At 43.2% G+C, this 11,166-nt stretch overlaps 1 protein-coding gene across 9 annotated transcripts in view; it reads right to left on the bottom strand.

Moving 5' to 3' along the window:
* The window catches only part of nek3 (NIMA related kinase 3), a 39,078-nt gene extending 31,125 nt beyond the window's left edge, over nt 1-7,953 (bottom strand). The window contains exons 1-4 of one of the 9 annotated variants that reach the window (XM_072264264.1): nt 7,246-7,262; nt 6,820-6,880; nt 3,721-3,851; nt 1,676-1,769 (exon numbers count right to left, since the gene is read on the bottom strand). In XM_072264264.1, the coding sequence (XP_072120365.1) occupies nt 1,676-1,769; nt 3,721-3,840 (214 nt within the window). In that variant the 5' untranslated portion in view covers nt 3,841-3,851; nt 6,820-6,880; nt 7,246-7,262. Of the gene's footprint in view, nt 1-1,675; nt 1,770-3,720; nt 3,852-4,161; nt 4,247-6,279; nt 6,574-6,819; nt 7,124-7,234; nt 7,263-7,934 lie in introns of those variants that run through there. The other 8 variants (XM_072264263.1, XM_072264262.1, XM_072264269.1 and 5 more) reach the window with 8 other exon arrangements.
* Nucleotides 7,954-11,166: the final 3,213 nt, after the last annotated feature.

Genomic DNA, 11,166 nt, shown 5'->3' on the forward strand with positions numbered 1-11,166 from the left:
GAAAGTGAGTCCATAGGTTGTGGGTCTCTCACAGCTATCTGGCCTATACCTCGTCCTATCCTGCTACTTGGAAAAACTCCATCCCCTTCTCTCAATTCCTCCGTCTCTGTCGCATCTGCTCTCAGGATGAAGCTTTCATTCTAGTATGAAGGAGATGTCCCCCTTTTTCAAAGAAAGGGGCTTCCCTTCCTCCACCATCAATGCTGCCGTTAACCGCATTGTTTCCATTTCACGCACGTCTGCTCTTAACCTGTCATCCCACCAAGCTACCAGAGTTATGGTTCCTCTTGTCCTCACCTGGCACCCCACCAGCCTCTGCATCCAGCACATAATTCTCCGAAACTTTCACCACCTCCACTGGATCCCACCACCAAACACATCTTCCCCACCCACCCCACAACTTTCTGCTTTTCACAGGGATCGCTCTCTACGCGACTTCCTTGTCCATTCATCCTTCCCCACTGATCTCCTTCCTGGCACTTACCCTTGCAAGCGGAACAAGTGCTACACCTGCCCCTACATCTCCTCCCTCACTACAATTCAGGGCCCCAAACAGTCCTTCCAGGTGAGGCAACACTTCACCTGTGAGTCTGTTGGAGTCATTTACTGTGTTCAGTGCCCCCAGTGTGGCCTCCTGTATGTCGAGACCCGACACAGATTGGGAGACCGCTTCGCTGAGCATTTACACTCTGTCCGCCAGAACAAGTGGGATCTCCCAGTGGCCACCCATTTTAACTCTACTTTCCATTCCCATTCTGATACGTCCATCCATGGCCTCCTCCACTGCTGGGATAAGGCCACACTTAGGTTGGTGGAACAACACCTTGTATTCTGTTTGGGTAGCCTCCAACCTGATGGCATGAACATCAATTTGTTAAAGTTCCAGTAATGCCTCCCCCCCCCCCCACTTCACCATTTCCCATCTCCTTGTCCCTCTCTCGTTATCTCCTTGCCCGATCCTTGCCTCCCTCTGGTGCTCCTCTCCCCTCCCCCTTTTTCTTTCTTCCACGGCCTTCTGTCTCTTTCACCAATCAACTTCCTAGCTCTTTGCTTCATCCCTCCCCCTCCAAGTTTCACCTATCGCCTGGCGTCTCTCTCTCTCCCCTCCCCCCCCACCTTTCAAATCTACTCCTCAGCCTTTTTTTCTCCAATCGTGCCAATGGGTTTCAGCCCGAAACGTCACCTGTACTTTTTTCCATAGATGCTGACTGGCCTGCTGAGTTCCTCCAGCATTTTGTGTGTGTTGTTCCATAAGTTGTGGGAACATTTCAGTGTTGGGGTGAGTGGAGTTATCCCCTCTGGATCAAGAGCCCAATGGTTGGGGGGTAATAACTGTCCCTGAAACAGGTGGTGCGAGTCCTGAAGCTCCCGTACCTTCTTCCTGAGGGTAGCAGTGAGAAGAGAGCACGGATTGGGTGGTGGAGGTCCCTGATGATGGATGCTGCCTTCCTGTGACAACACTCCTGTACATGTGCTCCATGGTGGGGATATAATGGATAATAATATAAGAAGACTCAAGCAGAGCACAAACAACAGCAAGGACCTGTCACAAGAAATAGCCCATCTCTGTGCTGAAAGACCTATTAAATCCAGTCCTTTCAGTGGTGTTCAATAGGAAAATGAGGATATTTACCAAAATAAAACCTCAGGAAGAATGCTTTCGCAAATCACTCACCTTCAAATGAGTCCACAAATGCAACTATGTTGGGATGCTTCATTTTGGCAAGGAGTATGGCTTCTCTCCTTGATTGTTGTAGTCCTATAGGATTCTAAACAAATAAAGTAAAAAGAATGTAGCCACATTTTGCTTGGGAAAGATATTATGAAAAATATATTAATAATGTTTCTTACTTGTTTGGAATAATAGATGCAACTAAATAAATTGTACCTTACCCTACTATTAGGATCACTGGAACAAAAACAGAAAATGCTGGAAACACCTTTACTTTTTTTTATTATTTGCACAACTTCAAATTCCAAGTTCAATTTATTATCAAAGAACGTACAAATTATACAGCCTTGAGATTTGCTTGCTCACAGAGTAAGAAACCTGAAAGAACTCAATTAAAGAAAGAAAAAGAATAAAAAAAAATAAAAGACCAACTCTTAATGTGCAAGAGAAGGAAAAAAAAATACAAATCATGCAAACAACTGAAGCGAACAACAGCATTCCGAACCAAAAGTGAGTCGTCAGATCTGAACCCTAGAACAGCCCGAAGTAGGCCCAAAGCCTCGCTTATCAGTTCATCATATTAGTGGCACAGAGCACAGCAGCCGGGGCAGTCTTCACAGCCTCAGTACCATGGAGATGACTGTAGTGGAGAATAAGCAAATTCTGCTCTTGGCTCGAATTTGGCTCTTGTACCTAGCACTAGGACACAGCACTGCTGCTGTGAAAGGCTCTGGGCCTAGACCACACCGCCCAGTGATTCACTCTGGGCCCCGATTTCGTCACCTAGCCCAAAGCCGCTCTCAAGCTCTTCAAATCAGTTCAGCGCCCAGAGCAATCCAAACCTCGTTCCCGGACCAGTTGTACAGGCATCGGAACTCCATCTGCAACACACCATCTCAGCTCATCCCCCAAACTCACCTCACCATCGCTCGCCCTTTCATTGTTTGTGGCAATAATTTAACACAATTTACTCCAGGGAAGGTATTTTTAGTGATGTTTTTAGTCAGATTTTTTAGTTTTTTAATAACCAGAAAGTAGCGCCATTTTAACCAGATAACTCACAGTAAATGCTGGAGGAACTCAGCAGGCCAGGCAGCATCTATGGAAATGATTAAACAAAGTTCCTCCAGCATTTTCTGTGTGTTGCTTGGATTTCCAGCATCTGCAGATTTTTGCTTCCATCTTAACCAGAAGCCATCTTAAAAGGACTATTCTCCTTTTGCACATTGGTTGTGTGTCAGTCTTTGTTACTTACAGTTTTCAAAAATTCTATTGTGCTTCTTTATTTTCTCGTAAATGCCTCAAGGTAGTATATGGTGAAGTATACATGCTTTGATAAGAAATTTACTTTGAACTTTGAGTGTTCTAACAAATGGTCTTTGCCCTGAAATACCAATTTTGTTTCTCTATCCACTGATAGCGGCTGCGTTTTTCTAACGTTGTCTGTTTTGCTGAGATTTCCAGTATCTCCAGTGGAGGTTTTCATTTACTGCATTTGCATCAACTCCATGCGACCAGACAACATATTAATCTCTAAACCAGTCAGTTGCACTTGCCGTGCCATGTTGCTTACACATTTAAAGTCAAAGAGCCTCTGTGAAGTATTAATATATTAATTGTTTCTTCTTCCACAGAAGCTGCCTGACCTGTTGAGTATGTGGTGTATTTTCTGGTTTTATTTCGGATTTCCAGGCTTTAGCTCAGGGGTTCCCAAGCTTTCTTATGCCATAGACCCCTAGGATCCACGGACTCCAGGTTGGGAACCCCAGCTCTAATTTAATTAATTTCATTTGTTTCCCACAGCAGACTGTCAACAATAGGAAATGCTGTCAATAAGGGCTGATGGCACAGTACTGGAGATTACTTTGGTCTCTTAACACGTCTGATGCCACATCAATATGGCGGCATTTTATCATCCGTTTTACTTAGCTCTTAATCCAGTGTTGTTTTGCATCGTTATTCCATGGATGAATGGGAAGGGCCATAAAGAGGGAATTTAATCAAATATCCACAACAACGAGTTAAGTATAATCTCACATCACCTTTACCTTTGAAAGATGAATTTCTTTCATCACATATTGATGATTTTCATTACGAGCTTGGACCAAAAGAGCTCTGCCAAATGAACCTTCCCCAATAACTTTCAGTACCTTGTAACGGTCCATCATTAATCATCTGTCTGGAAAAAAAATTGCATTTTTATTTTAACGGGGTAACCACCTTGCATGATAGTAAAATCTTTATAAGTCATTCTATAAGTCCAACTATTGAACAATCATTATATGTATGAAAATTATTCATTCCTCATAGATCTAACTACACTCAGTGGCCACTATATTAGGTACACCTGCTCATTAATGCACATATCTAATCAGCCAAACGCGTAATAGCAACTCAATGCATAAAAGCATGCAGACGTGGTCAAGAGGTTTAGTTGTTGTTCAGATCAAACAACAGAATGGGGAAGAAATGTGATCCAAGTGACTAACCGTGCAATGATTGTAGGTGCCATACGGAATAGTTTGAGTATCTCAGAAACTGCTGGTCTCCTGGGATTTTTAGGCACAATAGTCTCTAGAGATGAGAGAGAATGGTGTGAAAAAAAATCCAGTGAGTAGCAGTTCTGTGGGCAAAAATACCTTTTTAGTAAGAGGTCAGAGGAGGAAGTCCAGATTGGTTCAAGCTGACAAGAAGGCGACAATAACTCAAATAACCACATGCTACAACACTGGAAGAGCACCTCTGAATGCACAACACGTAGAAACTTGAAGTAGATGGGCGACAGTTGCAGAAGGCTATCAGAGGTAGCCTTCTGCTTGCTTGGAGTATTGAGAGCAGTTGTGGACCCCTTATCTTAGAAAGGATGTGTTCAAAGGAGGTTCACAAAAATGATTCCAGGATTGAACGGCTTGTCACATGAAGAGTGTTTGACGGCTCTGGGCCTGCATTCACTAGAATTCAGAGGAATGAGGAGTGACTTCATCGAAAACTATCAAATGATGAAAAATCTTGATAGAGTGGATGTGGAGAGGATGTTTCCTATGGTGGGACAGTCTAAGACCAGAGGACACAACCCCAAAATAGAGGGGCAGCCTTTTAGAATGGAAATGAGGAGGAATTTCGTGTGGTTAATCTGTGGAATTCATTGCCACAGGCAGCTGTGGAGGTCAAGCCTTTACAAATATTTAAGGCAGAGGTTGATAAGATTCTTGATTGGTCAAGGCAAGAAGGGATATGGGGAGAAGGCAAGAGATTGGGGCTGGGATGAAAAATGGATCTGCCATGATGAAATGGCAGAGCAGACTCGATGGGCCAAGTGGCCTAATTCTGCTCCTATATCTTATGGAGATAACAAATCAAGTGGTCACTTTATTGAAGTTCCTCCATAAGTGTAAGTTCTGAGGGGCCATACCAGCATACAACTGGCTGTTCTGTGACATAAGGGGAACAACTTTGATCTCCTCCACTACAGATAGATACTTGCTTTACTTTTAAACTGTATTGTCACTTCTCCAGCATTGAAAGTGGTGAACCAGTACGTGAAATACCATGGAACAAAATGGGCATCGATGAAAATTCCTCATTTACCAGCATGCAAGGGAATTCATTGTCTCTCTCACAGGAACCTTGGAAGAATCCAGAAGTCTCAAATTACTGTGGGAATGGTGGATTTTTATTTTCAGTTAATATTATAATGTAATTGGGCATTTACAGTAAGTCCTGTTTTTCTTTTCCTTACAGGTTTAAACTTAACTCCAATTGAACTTCAATGTTACATAATGTTGTTGCCGGGACTTGAGAAACTCAGTTACAGAGAAAGGTTGAATAGGTTAGGACTTTATTCCCTGGAGCGTAGAAGAATGAGGGGAGATTTGATAGAGGTATATAAAATTATGATGGGTATAGATAGAGTGAATGCAAGCAGGCTTTTTCCACTGAGGCAAGGGGAGAAAAAAACCAGAGGACATGGGTTAAGGGTGAGGGGGGAAAAGTTTAAAGGCAACATTAGGGGGGGGTTTCTTCACACAGAGAGTGGTGAGAGTATGGAATGAGCTGCCAGACGAGGTGGTAAATGCAGGTTCTTTTTTAACATTTAAGAATAAATTGGACAGATACAGGGATGGGAGGTGTATGGAGGGATATGGTCCGTGTGCAGGTCAGTGGGACTAGGCAGAAAATGGTTCGGCACAGCCAAGAAGGGCCAAAAGGCCTGTTTCTGTGCTGTAGTTTTTCTATGGTTTCTGAAGATTATGAGCTGAATTTAACTGAGCAATGAACTGAAGTGTACTCAGCATGTTGAATGAGAGAGGCTTGAAATTTCATTACAAAACAAAGGGAAAAGTGATGATGCTTTTGCATGAACAGATAGCTAAAGCCCATTCTGACTTCTCTGGCCAATGCATGATTCTGAATCACCATGAAAAGAAGTTCCCTACGACAGCATTCCTCCCTCAAGAGCATTGCCTGCAGCACATTTCTTGAACCAGATTCCTGCAACAACAACCTTCCAGTACATAAACTGGCTGCCACATTTTCAACATTAACAGCCAAACTTCTAAAATCATATCTAATGATCACAAATATTTGGTACACATTTAAGTTGCTACCTGAATACAAAGCTGAGGGCAGGATTAAAATGCACTTTTCGGCTCCCAGGGACAAAGTTCATTCAAGCAGGAAGCTTCCTCCATGTGTTGTAACCATACTTTTCCCAGCACCTCGTTTGTTAATGCCCCGCCTCTTTGCGAGGAGAAGGGGTTTCCCCCTCAATAAATTCGGTTTGATACCTGTGTAACCCCGAATTCTCTGCAGGTCAATAGATAAATTGTGAGACAGCTTGGTACTAAAAGGACAGTAACTGCAGACGTAGTATTAGAAAAGCTGTAACGTGAAATAGACACACCCTAAAAGGCCGCTGCTCCCTCACCCAAGACTAATTGTGTACCTGAATGCCTGAACTAGACTTAAAGGAGAGCTGGTATGAAGGCCGAGGCTTTAGCGTCCAAATAAACTATTTCAGACTGCACCACTCCGAGCGGCAGCAAAAGCACATAATGCTAAAGGTGTCAGAGTGAGGGCGCAGTGGTGCCGGTTAATATGCAAACAAATCCTTTCAGTACCAAAACGGTGATGTAATTTGGTAGTACCTGTAACACCGTTAAACCCAACAGGTTGGTATGATCCAGTCAGTAGTCAGCACTGGAAAATCTATGAGAGGATATTTTTGTTAAGGACAGGATGTAAACTTTTCTAATATAACAGGGGATGGAAAATGACAATCAAAAAATCCATAAACTTTCCTACATAGCACTTTTGGAATCAGAACTAGGCTAATAACAGGGCAGCCGGCGTTTGCCGTCTCCACCTTTCCCGTCTATCCGGGCTGGATATAAACGCCCGGAGGCGTTAATTTCTACCAGCAGGTCCTGGCGCTACCCACGATCTCATACAATGAAACAAAGGGACTTCACTGAAACCTGGGACTCCACTCTTCCCCGGCTGCCCGCTAAATACTGTAAACTATCCAATCAAATACAAATAAAACAGTCAAACCGCTCTTACTCCACCCGTACCAACTTCAAGAGCCGGAAATAAGCGGCATTTGAGGTCAGAGCGGGCGGTCCCATCATCACGTGGCTGGGGTACCCGGAAATTGTGTTCTGTCTGTTACGATCAGACTTTCCTCTCTGTGTAACAGTTTTTGGTCGTTATTTGTCGCCAGATAGTGCAATGGTTTTCAGCCAACGAGCAGATGCAGTGTTAAACTAAAACAGGCAAAAGCTTCGGACCATTCTGCGCAACTGAGCTGTCAGTTTTGTAAAAACAGCATCTCTCTACCCGTTTCACATTGAAATGGAATGAAGTTGCTGGAAACGACATGCACAAACTTAGAAAGTTGGTGAAGCCTTCATTCAAGTCTGCGTTTCCTTTGCCACTCAGATCCTCTACCACCTAAAGTTATTCATTGCAAGTGTAGGGCCCATTTTTTTCTCCACTACTTAAATTCAAATTTCTAAAGCTCCGCCTTCCTCTGCCCAGTTTTCCTTCTCTTTCTGGCTGATGCGAGCATGAATTACTTTGTAATGTTCATTTTCTTCAAGGTAATTGTTGCGTTTACTATGTAGTCCGATCAGCTCGGTTAAGCAGATAGGCATTTGTTGCTCGTTCGGCCCCATTCCACCACTTAATTCCCTGGAAAGCTGATCTGTCTTCAGCTTATCAATCACAACGATCCACGGCCACGAATTCTTATGTCACTTACCTGTACTGCGGACAATTCACATCGGCCAATGAAATCACCGCACAGAATGTCTTTGAGATGCGGGAAGAAACTACAGCTCTTGGGGACGCAGTCACAGGGGGTACCTGTAACATTCTTACATCAGCACCTGAGGTCAGAATTGCATCTGTGTCACTGGAACACCATCTGCTGTGCCACACTGGACGGGCATTTGATAATATTGATAGTTAGGTAAAAGACCCGAGTCTGTACCTCTTGACTCCATGAACATGATTATCTCTGCCATGAGTTGGCAATTTGACCCATTCAACTCTGGTCTTAAATTGCTGAAAAAAAGGGGGGTGAACAGAAGATCACAGAGCTGAAACGGCCAATACCAAATTGTTGAGATTCTGATCCAAGCAGCAAGCGGAGTAGGCTCCTGTGGGTGAGACTATAAGACCATAAGGTATGGGAGCAGAAGTAGGCCATTCAGCCCATCGAATCTGCTCCGCCATTCAATCATGGGGATGATTCTTCCAGTCATCCCCACTCCCCTGCCTTCACCCCATACCCTTTGATGCCCTGGCTAATCAAGAACCTATCTATCTCTGCCTTGAATACACCCAATGACTTGGTCTCCACAGCCGCTCATGACAACAAATTCCACAGATTTACCACCCTCTGACTAAAGTAATTTCTCTGCATCTCATTTCTAAAAGGACATCCTTCAATCCTGAAGTTGTGCCCTTTTGTCTTAGAATCCCCTACCATGGGAAATAACTTTGCCATATCTAATCCGTTCAGGCCTTTTAACATTCAGAATGTTTCTATGAGATTCCCCCCCCCCCCCGCCATTCTCCTGAACTCCGAGGAATATAGCCCAAGAGCTGCCAGACGTTCCTCATACAGTAACCCTTTCATTCCTGGAATTATTCTCATAAGCAAAGATACTTATTACCAAAGCCAGAAGTGAGTCAGAATCCACAACAGCAATCTCAATTATATCATTGAGAGAGAAAATTAGTTATAACAAGCAAACAGTTAACAGTAGAAATGTCATTTTAGGGTTCAAGAGGGGAGATAATTAAAATTAGTTCAAAATCTAGTCAAAAAAGAAAGCAAATAGACCATAAGATGTAGGAGCAGAATTAGGGTATTGACCCATCGAGTCTGCTCTGCCGTTTCGTCATGGCTGATCCATTTCCCTCCCAGCCTCAGTCTCCTGCCTTCTCCCCGTATCCTTTCATGCCCTGACTAATCAAGAATCTATCAACCTTTGCCTTAAATATACCCAATGACCTGGCCTCCACAGCCACATATGGCAATGAATTCCACAGATTCACCACCCTCTGGTTAAAGAAATTCCTCCTCATCTCCATTCTAAATGGGTGTCCCTGTATTTCTGAGGTTGTGTACTCTGGACTTAGATTCCCCCACCCTAAGAAACATACCCTCTGCATCCATTCTATCGAGTTCCTTCAACATTCATTAAGTTTCAATGAGATTCCTCCCTCATCCCTCTGCATTCCATTGAGTACAGGCCAGAAGCCATCAAACGCTCCTCACATGATAAGCCTTTCAGTCCCAGAATTATTTTCGTGAACTTCCTTTGAACCCTCTCCAATGTCAGTACATCCTTTCTTAAATAAGAACTGCTCACAATACAGTAAGTGAGGCCTCACCAGTGCTTTATAAAGTCTCAACATTACCTCCTTACTTTTATATTCTAATTCTCTTGGAATGAATGCTGACATCATATTTACCTTCCTCATCACCAACTCAACCTGCAAATTAACCTGTAGGGAATCCTGCATGAGGACCCTCAAGTCCCCATGCAACTGAGATTTTTAAACTTTCGCTCCATTTGGAAAATACTCCTTCTACCAAAGTGAATGACCATACACTTCCCAACACTGTATGCCATCTGCCACTTCTCTGCCTGTTCTCCTAATCTAAGCCATTCCATAGCCCCCTTGCTTCCTCAAAGCTACCTACCCTTCCACCTATCTTCATACCATCTGCAGACTTGGCCACAAAACCATCAAATCCGTTATTCAAATAATTGACCTCTAACATAAAAAGCTGTCCCAACATAGACCCCTGTGGAACACCACTAGTCACCGGCAGCCAGCCAGACAAGGCTCCCTTTATTTCCTCTCCTTCCCTCTTGTCAATCAGCCAATACTCTATCTGTGCTATCCTTCCTGCAGTACCATGGGCTCTTAACTGGGATATATGGACTAGGATGCTTTGTATGTAGGTGATGAGGTTGAAATAGTCACCCCCTCTGCTGAGGATTCAATTGCATAGTATTTCACATTACATATTACAGAGGATTACAACAATTGTAACCGGCTATGGGGTTGATTCCTCTCCTTTGACAGATGGCTGATGTCAAATTATCTTCTACCTGGAATGTTTAGTCATGGAGAAGTTGAGTCGAGGGGAGTTTTGGTGGATATAGCACTCAAGAAGCAGTGATGTGGGTATTTGCCAATAGTGAATAAGCAACTACTTTGTAATAAAACCACTGTGATCATGGAAAGTCAAGAGATTTTAAAGCAATGATTGGAAGAATTACAATTACAAATTGGTAATACACATACAATGTGAACTCAGCTGGTCAGGCAGCATCAATGGAAAAGAGAAACGATCAAGGTTTGGGCCTAGACCTTTCATCAGGACTCTTGTTTGTAATTACAAATTGGTTTCTATTTCCAGAACAGTAGCAAGGGGTTGCTACAAATAGCTTCCTCGAACCAGGCCAAAGTTGCACAGCACAGAAAATAGCCCTTCAGTTCACCACAACCTTGTCGATCCCCTTACCCTTCGACAATCATCCCATTCACCTGGACCAGGACTGCATCTTTCTATACCTTGCCAATTTCAGGGTCCGTCTAAGTGTTTCTTAAATACATTGCAATGACTTTCAGACATTAACCATTATTTGTAAAAAGAACACCTTTCCTTCAAATCCCATTCTCTCTTTAAATCAATGTCCTATTGTTGATACCCTGAGAAGGTATGGAAAGACTTTATGAGACAATATTCTGGACTTGCAGTTGATGCCAGTTTCCTGCTGGTCCTATCATCCACATACCCCCACCCTTAATTTGAAAACAATAAGTAGGAAAGTATCTGAAAACAGTTTGACACTGCAGCAAAGGTTAAAGTTAACAAAAAAAATTGCAGATACTGGAAATACAAAATAAAATGCATGAAACACTTATTTTTGTAATTGCCTGCCCCCATGTATTGTGAATTCTGACAA

The sequence above is a fragment of the Mobula birostris genome, chromosome 7, assembly GCF_030028105.1.
Source record: "Mobula birostris isolate sMobBir1 chromosome 7, sMobBir1.hap1, whole genome shotgun sequence".
In the NCBI taxonomy this organism is placed as follows: domain Eukaryota; kingdom Metazoa; phylum Chordata; class Chondrichthyes; order Myliobatiformes; family Myliobatidae; genus Mobula; species Mobula birostris.